The 12,141-nt window shown below is 41.3% G+C and overlaps 1 protein-coding gene and 1 long non-coding RNA gene across 3 annotated transcripts; one reads left to right on the plus strand and one right to left on the minus strand.

The window, feature by feature from the left end:
• The first annotated feature begins 1,872 nt into the window (after nucleotides 1–1,872).
• Nucleotides 1,873–3,626, plus strand: LOC139409177 (uncharacterized). Its single transcript, XR_011634371.1, has 5 exons — nucleotides 1,873–2,025; nucleotides 2,412–2,453; nucleotides 2,548–2,682; nucleotides 2,772–2,857; nucleotides 2,988–3,626. It is a non-coding gene; the product is annotated as an uncharacterized lncRNA (long non-coding RNA).
• On the minus strand, nucleotides 3,194–6,709 carry LOC139409176 (anti-Mullerian hormone). Of its 2 annotated transcripts, none has more exons than XM_071153962.1 (7): nucleotides 6,367–6,709; nucleotides 5,685–6,011; nucleotides 5,413–5,582; nucleotides 4,964–5,075; nucleotides 4,768–4,876; nucleotides 4,229–4,662; nucleotides 3,194–4,136 (listed from the first exon to the last, which is right to left on the minus strand). In XM_071153962.1, exons 1-7 carry the CDS (start codon nucleotides 6,506–6,508, stop codon nucleotides 3,715–3,717), a joined length of 1,716 nt encoding a protein of 571 aa, XP_071010063.1. In that variant the 5' UTR covers nucleotides 6,509–6,709; the 3' UTR covers nucleotides 3,194–3,714. The 2 variants fall into 2 exon arrangements, with proteins under 2 accessions (XP_071010063.1, XP_071010062.1); XM_071153961.1 differs by having other exon boundaries at nucleotides 3,622–4,136; nucleotides 5,685–6,008; nucleotides 6,367–6,585.
• Between the last annotated feature and the right edge of the window lie 5,432 nt (nucleotides 6,710–12,141).

Below are 12,141 nucleotides of genomic sequence, written 5' to 3' on the forward strand. Positions count from 1 at the left end.
TGTATTTATTTAGTATGGTCAGGGCGTGAGTTGGGTGGGCAGTCTATGTTTGTTTTTCTATGTTTTGGGGTATTTCTATGTTTCGGCCTAGTATGGTTCTCAATCAGAGGCAGGTGTCATTAGTTGTCTCTGATTGAGAATCATACTTAGGTAGCCTGGGTTTCACTGTGTGTTTGTGGGTGATTGTTCCTGTCTCTGTGTTTTGCACCAGACAGGGCTGTTTTTGGTTTTCCACGTTTGTTGTTTTGTAGTGTTCGTGTTTATCCTTTTTGTTATTAAACATGAATCAATATAATCACCCTGCTTTTTGGTCCGCCTCTACTTCACCACAAGCAGACCGTTACATTAACAAAGAATTGCAGTCTGATTTGGAATGGGTGGTAGGGAATAAACTGGTCCTGAACATCTCTAAAACTAAGAGCATTGTATTTGTTACAAATCATTCCCTAAATTCTAGACCTCAGCTGAATCTGGTAATGAATGGTGTGGCTGTTGAACAAGTTGAGGAGACTAAATTACTTGGTGTTACCTTAGATTGTAAACTGTCATGGTCAAAACCTATAGATCCAATGGTTGTAACGATGGGGAGAGGTCTGTCCGTAATAAAGAGATGCTCTAATTTTTTGACACCACACTCCAAAAAGCAAGTCCTGCAGCCTCTAGTTTTGTCTTATCTTGATTATTGTCCAGTCGTGTGGTCGAGTGCTGCAAGGAAATACCTAGTTAAGCTGCAGCTGGCCCAGAACAGTGTGCCACGTCTTGCTCTTCATTGTAAATACTATGCATGCTAGTCTCTCTTGGCTAAGAGTTAAGGAAAGACTGACTGCATCACTTCTTTCTATAAGAAACATTAATGTGAAGAAAATCACATTGTTTGCACAGTAAACTTACACACAGCTCCGACACACACACTTATCCCACCAGACATGCCACCAGGGGTCTTTTCACAGTCCCCAAATCCAGAATAAATTCAAGAAAGCGTACAGTATTAAATAGAGCCATTATTGCATGAAATTCAGTTCCATTTCATATTGCTCAAATGAAAAGCAAATCTGGTTTCAAAAAACAGACAAAGCAACACCTCACGGCACAACACCTCTCCCCTATTTCACCTAGATAGTGTATGTATTGATATTTAGGCTACGTGTGCCTTTAATTATTTTTTTAATGAGGTTCTGTCCTTGAGCTGTTCTTGTCTATTAATGTTCTGTATAATGTCATGCTTCATGTTTTGCCTTTTCAGCTTGAATGGAGGATGCTTTATGTACAAGCCAGTCCACGGTAATGCACATCAAGCCTAGACAGAGACTCCCTAGGTTATATTAAAGGTAGACTCAGCGATATGACGTAGAAAATAAACAGCATAGTGGATTAATTTCCACAACTACTAGCGTTGAAAGGCGACGCTCAACTTCTCCACTGTTTTTTTTATTTAACTAGGCAAGTCAGTTAAGAACAAATTCTTATTTACAATGATGGCCTACACTGGCCAAATCCAGACAATACTGGAACAATTGTGCGCCGCAATTGAATCACGAATCTACAGCCATCAATATAATGTTGTCCTGCACAGCTAATGTACTTCCTTGTGTCTATCGTCAGGTACTTACATTTATTGTATTTTGTACTATATTTGTTGTTGTTATGATGATTTTAATGACCAAATACCCAGTCTGATAATTCATGCAAGCAACATGTAATGCCCTTTAATGGAACCATAGTTATCACGTCTCTGGCATACAAACTGTAGCTATACTGCCTAGTTCCACTCGCCATAGCCTACAATGACACACTTCGAAGATAGGGATCAGAATGGTATGGTGTTTATGAGGGCGGCCACGCCATAGCATACAGGGTGTATAGCAGCAATCCCTCCAGTGATGTATTTTTACTTTTGTCATAAGCTCTCAGCTGTGCCTGCCTGTCAGGGACCATGTCATCTGAAGCAGGGCAGGCTATAAGACACTTTCCGACCCCAGTGAACGGAAATCAATTGCTTTCCATAGGAGAAAAAGGTCAACCCAGGTAAGACTCAATCTGTCATGTATGGGTTTTTAAAGTTTTGCATTATAATCTAGTTTGGGAATCATTTATTTGACAAAGACTATCTGTCTGTATATTACTCTTCCTCTGTTGATTCAGCAAGATGTCTATTTCTAGCAATGCTACATGGTCTATGCCACATATGCTTTAAATCGGACTGAACCGCCTCAGCATAAACATGCAATGTAACCCAATGCATGTGTGTACTCAGCTCTATCCTTGTAGCCTGTGGTTTAAGAGTGAATTTTCAGTTGAAAAATGTAGATTTAGTCATAACCTTTACTGAGATGCAGAATACACAATGTGTTAGTAGTTTCCTCTTTAAATATCTTGCAGTAGCAAAACCTCAATATTACCTGACTTTACAGGACGCAACAGACCCAGAACATTATCATCTGAGAGCCTCGGCAGTAATACAATCCTTATCCAATATATTTACATTTCTACATTCAATAATAATATATTTTGTCCCATGTTGACTTATTACTCTCTGTTTACCTCTAGTGTCATATGAACGCATTTTGTCCATCCAAAGTTTGAGTGAGGTTGAGAACCCATGGAAAAGCATTACTCTGAACCGTTGCATAGTGTTTGCCATCATCATTGTGCTTGTGAGCTCAGGCGTGAATGAAATACATGGTGAGTGCTGAAACATTATGAAACATTTGTCAATTTCTCATAACCTCAATGCACACAGACTAGCTCATGCACTATCTGTTGTGGTTCAGATGCTCTGGATGTACTTCTAGAGGATAATGATCTTCCTCAGATGTTCCTTGGAGGCACGGGTCTACAACCAGATGGCATAGCTCAGGTATTGGAGCTCATAGCTTTTTCCTTCACGTGTCCCTCTTATAACTAACACAGTGAATAACAAATAATTACGTGCTCGGCTTTGGAACCTTATGTAATGATCCTGTGTGTTTCCTGTTCCCTCCCTGCAGCCTGCAGCCTCTCTGTGGGACAGCTTGCTGAGTTGGGGCTCAGACGATGGAAGAAAAGGAAATCCAAAGAGAAGAGGGGGAATCTTGAGAATCAGAAATAGAGATGTGTCTGACAAAGGGCTGTTAAAGGAATGATAGAGGGAATACATTATGGAGAATGGTAAAGGAGGGGAAAGAGGAGGATAGTACAACAAAAAAGGAAAACATTTTCTGAAGGACTAATCAAAGTGTGTTTATTATGTTGAAATATAAGGATATATTGTAGTTAAAATGTTACTACTGTAAAAAAAAAAAAAAGATACATTACATCACAATGATCTTAAATGCACCATACAGTCTAATCTGATCATGCATAAATGTTCATATTTAAAGGGTATACAGAAATCAATAAGATGAGCTGGTTCCTAACTCGTATTTGATGATCAATATATTCTTTCAGCCTTCAATACGATCATGTGGTGCAAATTGATAATGCACAAATCGTACTTGAAAGATCCAATATGTGCACTGAGCCAATGAGTTTTCTATTTACATAACTGAGTGACAAAATGTGTATTAAATCAGCTAATATTGTAGACAACTAGATGTGATAATGTATTTACAATAAACAAAATAAATGCACTAGATGATTTAAAACATGCAATTCTACTTGACTTTTATTGAGTAATGGTGCAACAACCCAGGTGCCCTGGCCCTTTAATACCAATCATTGCACCACATGGAGGAGTCAGCGGCATCCACACTCCTTGGCCACCATGTTTGGTTTGTAGCAGATATTGGTTCCATGCTCATCCAACTCCACCACCTTGAGGTCCTCATAGTCCACAGGCACACAGCAGGGCGAGCGCTCCAGCGCCAGGCCACTCTGGATCTGGCTGTTAAGCAGGATAGCATGGTTATTCCCATTGGTCAGGGGAAAGCTGCAGACTCCCTGGCAGTTGTAGATGGTGGCCTCAGGAGGAGACAGCAGGTATTTCTCTAGGGACACGGTGAGACTGTGCAGTCGACAAAGGTGCCGGTTCCCTGGGCCCTTCTGGCCTGCTCTAGCGGCCCGCTGCCCCCTCTCCACATCCCAGGCTCCCACTACTGTCTGCAGGGCCTTCAGCAGAAGCAGGGCTCGGTACTGCGTCTCACTGGGGCTCCCAACACCTATGTGAGTGAAAGAAAAAAAGGTTTAAATGACTTAGCAATTCAATTAATGCCCAGACATTGATGATGAATTTACATTGAGGTCTGCTCACCTGCTGGTGCTTCCTCGCCCTCTTTAGGAAGGACACTGAGATCTTGGAGTCTCCTCAGTCTGTCCATTCCTGCTTTGCCCACCTCCTCCACCCTCATCTGGACCAGAACCTCCTCCAGCCTCTGCCTGAGCACCTCCAGTAGGGCGGGCTGCAGGGACAGCTCCCCGCGATGCCCCTGGAGCACAGAGCCCTGTGTGGGGAAAGAGAACAGGGTGGGAGCTGAGGAGTTGAGCAGCCTGGCAAGGAGGGTCTCACTGGACGACACCCCAAGGGACAGGGGGGGAAGAGAGTCCAGAGAGTACAGAGGGGCCGAAGCAGCCCATGGTTGTGACTGCGTCTGTGGTGGCATGACGTCACTGAGGAACTTCTGCAGCTCACACAGAAACGTGTAGGTCCCAGAGGGAGCAGGGGAGGGACTCAGCTTTTCTGTCACTCTGAGGAAGACAATTACACTCATTTAAGAATCTCTATGGCTTCAATCACTTAAAGAAAAAGACAGTAATAGGTACCGCATTTGAAAAAAGACAATGCTAACCGACCTTTCATCAGTTCCTCTATTTGTTGAGAAAAGCAACAGGGGAATGACACTGACATCACTTCTTGTTCCGTCACCAATCAGGATACCTCGTAGTTCAGACAGCTTTTGTCCTGCCGAAAGGTGAATAATCTTGAGACATGTTGATGGAAGGAAAGCATATTAACTTGAACACGATAAGCTGTACAAGATGTTCTTACCTGTCTCTGGTGTTTTTGTGTCAACATTGAATCTCCATCTCAGTTGACTTTTGCCCTCGGGTTGCTTTCCTGTTAGGATGAGGAACTGTGTTCCTTCTGAAATACATACTGTCTGGGAGAAGTGGGAAAAGGTGGAGTCAGATAATAGCAGAACATCAAAAACTAAAGAAGCAAAATGTCACCGGCCACATTATCATGGTGAGAAATGCATCATCGTGATGATGTGGCCAGTGACACTGCTTCGTGAAAGCACAATATCTTGAAAACTTGACAGCTGACATACAAAACATTTGGGACTGTATCAACAGTGGACTTATGAAAAAATAGTCTTTGAGTGGAGTTTTCCTTTAATGGTCTGTAAACATCATGGTAAAGACAAGACTTAGAAAATGTGAAAGACAAGTAAGAAGTTCAGGAATGTTGTTCTTGAGCAGGTAATGTATTCAAACCTGTTTGTAAGGCTGCAGAGAGTGACTGGTGAAAGTGATGGCACCGAGCGCTCCTGTTCTGGGGTTTCTAAAGGCAAGGAGCAGTATGGGCTTGATATTGGAGAGGGGAGGCCGGGGGAGGTGGAAGGTCAACACAAGACCCCCTCCCTCCACTTCACCCTCCATGAGCTCTGATAGACAAGACATAACATCCCATTTCAGTACATTCAGAATCAGATCCATATCTGTGCCATACCTACAAAGCTGAAATCTGGAAAGAGACAAAAATGTACCTTTGGTTGGGTGCCAAACATGTAGCCCATGTTTCTCTTTTTTGGCTTCTTCAGCTAGTGTGGATAAGGCAGGTACTGGAGCACCATCAGAGTGTGAGCAAATGCCAAATCGAGTCAAATCCTCCTTTCTCAGGTCGCTTTCCTGGCCCCAACCTTCACGAAGTGCTGAAAACATATCCTCAACAACCTCTCCATGAGACGGTATCCTTCCAAAACATGGAGTGTCCCCAGGTAGGTGAGGAGCGCTGGGATGGGAGTTTATGGTCTCCTTCACTGTTAAGGCATTCTCTCCCAAACCTTTTCCAACCTCCACTGAACGGTTGTCTCCTTGGATGAAAGAACAGACTAAATGTAGTCACAGAAGGCTGTATTCCCATAACAATATTTTGACAAATGTATAATTTGTTGGCCAAAAGATGACCTTAATCAGAGATGATATTGCATCATTCACAATGTGATAAATTAAGTTACAGAAAATTCTAATAAGCAGTTAGTTAATGCAATTAACAAATAGAGCACAACTGTGCATTACAATGCATACAATATTTTCTTGCAAATGCTAATGAATCCATGTTTGGTCACAGCTATGGCCAGGTCCCAGGTATACAGATTCATATCAATGCAACAAGTTACAAACAGCAGTACGGACAGTGTAATTGGGATGGTGAATAGTGTGACTGACCTGGCCCTGTTCCTGGGTGGTCTGGCGTGGGGTCCTCCTGACACCGGCCTAGCAGGCTGTCACTCAGTCTGCCCTGGTGTGGCAGAGTGACCATTGTGCTGGGCAGCAGCAGTATCAAGCAGAATATGCCCCATAGCCTCATGGTAACCCTGTCTGTCCAGTCACGTCTGGATGGAACACTTGTTTTGGGTCAGGTCAGCGAGGGAGATGAGTTTTATGTACCGCCCCTCTTTCAGCTAAGGAGGACAGGCTGCCAAATACGCAGCTCATACTATGTGATGTGTCCTTGAGAAAGTTGTAAGATGTGGAGGGACAGTGAATACTACGGTGGGTTGAGATAAGGCTAGGGAAAGGAAGCACAAGACAGACAATGGAGTGTTTTGTGTGTGGCAGACAGACACCTGCCCTCCCTGTGGGTGAGAAAAGACTGGTGATTTAAGCACCTCCAAAAAGGAAGGGAAGGAGACAGAAAAGAGACAGAAAAACCATGCGTGTAATGACAATTCTATAAAGGCCTTTCATAGGTAATGTCTGGTCTATTACAGTATATTAACACTAGCATTGCTTCTGTGTCCTGCCATTTCTTACATACAGTTCTTCTTCAGGGATGATCAACTAGATTCAGCTGCAATACAGAATATACACAAATTACAAAATCATTTGTAGACTGCAAATTGACCGCAAGAAGCCCAAACAGGTATATTTGACTAAAACATGCTAACTTCACACCTTGCGTATGAATACTTTACAGATTTCCAAAATAATAAATACAAGAAAATGCTTAGGAAACTTGGGGGCCAAATTCAGCCCACCAGTTGTCTCTCCCCCAATACACAAACAGATATTGGAGTGTTCTTCATAAAAGTAGCCATTTGTGATGCAATTCTAAGGATGCGATTGCAAATTGACGATTGATTACAGACACGTTGGCTTTAAAAAGTTCTCTCAGCAGTTATTGGACTAAGTACAGTGGATGGAATATGGATGTGCTGCATGCCAGATAGATACAGAAGAAGTGTTGGCTAAATAAGAGTTATTGACGGATTAAAGGATCTATGGACAGACTATGAGATGCTGCTGTTGAGACTTCTCAGGTTGAAAAGTGCCTCACGGCCTTGGTTTCATGGAGAAATCCAACAGCTGCAGCTTTGTTTTGCACACGATCAAGGTCGTTCAGTTCAGTCTGTCCTGCTTGGTGGACAACAGCGCCAAGTGATAAAGTCAAGGATTCACAAATCATCCACTAAAAATTACAAGAATTGTTTATCATTTCTAAATGGCTTGAAAACATGCACGTAACATCACAGAACACTATTTCAGAGAGTATTCATAAAGATGACATTGAATGTTGAATTATTCCCCAATAGTGGACATTTTGGACATAAATGTGTATTCCACACTAAAGACAGAACTGAAGAACAATTCTCAAAACACTACTGTCCATCTTTGGTCAAAACCATGATAAGCCTAGCTTTATTACAGAATGTACCAGAACTACTATAATGATAGTAGAAATCCCACCCCTACATAGTCTGAATCCTTCACTGAAAACAAACTAAAATATCATGCACCATATACAAATCCTACAATTTTTTTAATAAAAAGCATAAATAAAATCACCTTTTCAACATGCAGAATATCACCAATAAGCAGAGATGCAAATTAAATACTTTATAAGAAACCATTTTATTAATAATTATCATAAAAAGGCAAATAAACAAAAGCAAATTTCAATTTGTCATTACACATCTAAGATAATAGCACCAACACCAGACAAGAGTTCCCATGACAGCCCAAGGCGTTTTGAAACGTAGGTTTGCTGTTATTGCACCTCAAACCTGCCCTTAGTTCTACTGATCCACATAGAGTTAAAATTCAGTCCAACTACACAGCATTCTCCCTATGTAGGGATCACAACACAAAAAACTAAAAAAAAAGGACATTAATTCCTTTTCAGAGAGAGGGAGTGAGACGAGGCATTTGTGAGAGTGTAAGAAGAGGATTTCCCCGACATTGTCAGACCAGTCGAACACAAAGCTGCAATCTTTTGCTGGAGTGGCTGGATGTGTGCGACAGTGAGAAATTGAGGAGACAAACATACATCTTCGAGGAAGTTTGTCAACTCCAAGCACCAATGATTTTTCAAGTTACATCAAAATATAAGAGAGGTCCCTGGTCCTGAGTTAGGGAAAGAGATAATGAAGTCACAGTTTATAGATAAGTGTGACGCATACAGTAGTGTTATATAGTTTCAAGATATCTGCTATGTTCCTGAGTGAGATCTTTGGCAGGATTCAGAGTCTTGTTATGTGAAACAGTCTTAAGTGTAAAGTTAATAGAGCAGTATACTGCACTACGGTATTAAATATGTATCCAAATTTGCCAGAGATCATGTGTACTTCTTTAGGGGACATATTTAAAATGGGGTACGTCGAAGTAACAATATTCACTACACAATATTATTCTCTCTCCCACACACATTGCCACTCCAGCCAACTAGGAAGTATATTGTCAGACGGTACATTAATAATAAGTCAACAAGCGAGCTTGTGTTGAATTTTATTAAACCTTTTCCCTCCTCTAGCACAACAGGAGAGGAAGTGTATTAATCAGTAGCTGCATTTTCCTTGTTTTAAGTGTAGGAGAGCACCGCACCGTACTGTCTGTCTAAGAGTATTCCAATTTGATCTGAATCTTATGTCATAATAAAAGCATAATTGATACCAACTGCAATTATATCAAACAAAAAAAGAATGAAAACATCAACAATAACAGTAATTACAAAAGACCTGTCAGTGCTGATAACAGGGGACTAGCTTCTCTGGTCATGACCGACATGAGCAAATCATTGTCCTCATTCCTGATTGCAAAGCACTGTTGTCTACTGGACAACATTGTGACTATAAAGCTGTGATGTCTTATTTCTCCTCAAAGATACAGATGAAACAAACAAAACAATGAAGATAAATTAATATCCTGCTTCACATCCTCAATTAGTAAGGACTGGCAAATGACAATCAGATCAAAATGGAGCCTGGTTGTTGCAAACCCACGTAACGCATACTAGTTATTCTACTAACAGTTATATTGGAACAATTAACTTGTAACTACAACAGATGTATTATGCTCATACTATGGGAAGGAGGTGGCTTTAAGACATACCCCAGGACAGGCAGAATTGAAAGATGTGTTTTGGCTTTTGAATGCATCCATTCTTATCTGAAATCAGTTTGTATGGTTGAAACAGCACCTTTTCTAGTTTCAAATATATTTTTTTACAATGACTGAAAGGCATGTTGTTTCACAGAGTAGAAGTTTCTCTTTAAAAAGCATGAAGTAAATCTGATTACAATCCAGAACAAATCAAGACAGTCTAGTTGCAGCACAAATCTCTCCCTCTGTATGTGTTAACCACATAATAGTACAAGCATAGAGTTTCCCTGTGTATATCAGAGGAGACGGTGCCATGTGACAGTGCCATGTGACTGGCATGCCCTCATTGACACTGAACAGTCATGGTGTTTCACTCACTCTATTAAGGCCCTGATTTAAACAACTCCGCACTGCTGTTTCCCTTGGGTCCAAGCCCAACCTGTTTGACAGGCTTGTAGATGTGGGTCACACATCAGCACCAAATGAAAAAACAACAACATACAAATATAATACCCCAAAATCAATCTAGGCATTTCTTATTCACCTACACACCATTCTTAACACGAACGTATCTGTACAAAACACAGCGTCACATGCATTTACAAATAGTCCTGAACAATTTGCAAGTTTCTGAAAGCAAAAGGGTGTTTCGCAGTATGCCAAAAAAATACTGTGAAAAATCACATCTAATGAGAGCGTTACCTGTTTTCATAACTCTGAGTCAGCCGTAGGTTGAAGATAGCTTTATCAAATCGTGCAGTGTCTACAGTTGTACGCTAGGCTTAAAACAATTCAATTGGATAATTGCATTTTAAATACGAGAAAGAATGCCAGAAAATAACATTTAAAATGTCCCTGTGGACAAGCACCAAGTATTGACAGTTATTGATGTTCTTAATATTGTATAAATAATATTAGGCACAGTCCAGAGTTATACAGATTGTAGCACCATTGTTTTCAGACTGTGAGTCAAGTACACACTTAAACCTATTGCATTCTACACTGTTACACATGTTTCAGGAAAACAAAAACACAACTTTACAAAATGGAGAAACTTGACAGCATAAATATAATAATCTAAATTATACACAATTATACAGTCAGAGAATGTCTCTTATTCACAGTACAATACTGTTTACAAAAATGAAATAGAAAATCCAATCAAAAGCTGTGAAAATGGCCCAGTAGTTTTTGTTAGTCATGCATTTCCCAGTGTGTGAGCGGTGTTTGTATATCAGTGTGTGAGCGGTGTTTGTATATCAGTGTGTGAGCGGTGTTTGTATATCAGTGTGTGAGCGGTGTTTGTATATCAGTGTGTGAGCGGTGTTTGTATATCAGTGTGTGAGCGGTGTTTGTATATCAGTGTGTGAGCGGTGTTTGTATATCAGTGTGTGAGCGGTGTTTGTATATCAGTGTGTGGGCGGTGTTTGTATATCAGTGTGTGGGCGGTGTTTGTATATCAGTGTGTGGGCGGTGTTTGTATATCAGTGTGTGATATCAGTGTGTGAGCGGTGTTTGTATATCAGTGTGTGAGCGGTGTTTGTATATCAGTGTGTGAGCGGTGTTTGTATATCAGTGTGTGAGCGGTGTTTGTATATCAGTGTGTGAGCGGTGTTTGTATATCAGTGTGTGAGCGGTGTTTGTATATCAGTGTGTGAGCGGTGTTTGTATATCCGTGTGTGAGCGGTGTTTGTATATCCGTGTGTGAGCGGTGTTTGTATATCAGTGTGTGAGCGGTGTTTGTATATCAGTGTGTGAGCGGTGTTTGTATATCAGTGTGTGAGCGGTGTTTGTATATCCGTGTGTGAGCGGTGTTTGTATATCAGTGTGTGAGCGGTGTTTGTATATCAGTGTGTGAGCGGTGTTTGTATATCAGTGTGTGAGCGGTGTTTGTATATCAGTGTGTGAGCGATGTTTGTATATCAGTGTGTGAGCGGTGTTTGTATATCCGTGTGTGAGCGGTGTTTGTATATCAGTGTGTGAGCGGTGTTTGTATATCAGTGTGTGAGCGGTGTTTGTATATCAGTGTGTGAGCGGTGTTTGTATATCAGTGTGTGAGCGGTGTTTGTGCAGGTTGAAGTGGCTGCAGAAAGCGCCACTCCAGTGTTAGTGGACAAAAGGTGACACGTACAGACAGCATTTCTACCCTGTGAACTCAGTGAGATATGACTCCAGAGACTTGCCTGAATACAACACAAACAACATTTGAGTCCCAAAATTACACCTGCATTTTCATCATATCAGTGTTTCGGCAGGGATATAAAAACCTAACAAAGAAGCTTAGATTAAGGGTAGTTGAGATTCCTACTTGTGAAGAATGCACATTGCGTTGCGGGTCCCTATGCCCCTAGCACTCCAGCTGGCTCTATAAGTAGTGATTATAAACGGACTGTCTCAGTAACTGAATCCTGTTTCCGCTTTCTATCCTCCAGTCCTTCTGCTGTTCACATCATGCATGTGTTGACGCACAGCTCAGCCGGCAGCACTTAAGTGAATGAGAACCTCTGTGCCTACCATTTCATGTCCAGACACAAACGTTATTCACATAAATGATCCCTTGACTTGACACGGACCATAATTACACCAATATAACTAAGAACCTTTTACTCTGGGCTGACGGCT

The sequence above is a fragment of the Oncorhynchus clarkii genome, chromosome 5, assembly GCF_045791955.1.
Source record: "Oncorhynchus clarkii lewisi isolate Uvic-CL-2024 chromosome 5, UVic_Ocla_1.0, whole genome shotgun sequence".
Lineage (NCBI taxonomy): Eukaryota > Metazoa > Chordata > Actinopteri > Salmoniformes > Salmonidae > Oncorhynchus > Oncorhynchus clarkii.

Coding starts and splice junctions, on each gene's coding strand:
- LOC139409176 (XM_071153962.1), bottom strand. CDS start 6,508: ATGAGGCTATGGGGCATATTCTGCTTGATACTGCTGCTGCCCAGCACA. Junction 4,663..4,767: donor AATAGAGGAACTGATGAAAG/GTCGGTTAGCAT, acceptor TGTCTTCCTCAG/AGTGACAGAAAAGCTGAGTC. Junction 4,137..4,228: donor GGGCGAGGAAGCACCAGCAG/GTGAGCAGACCT, acceptor TCACTCACATAG/GTGTTGGGAGCCCCAGTGAG.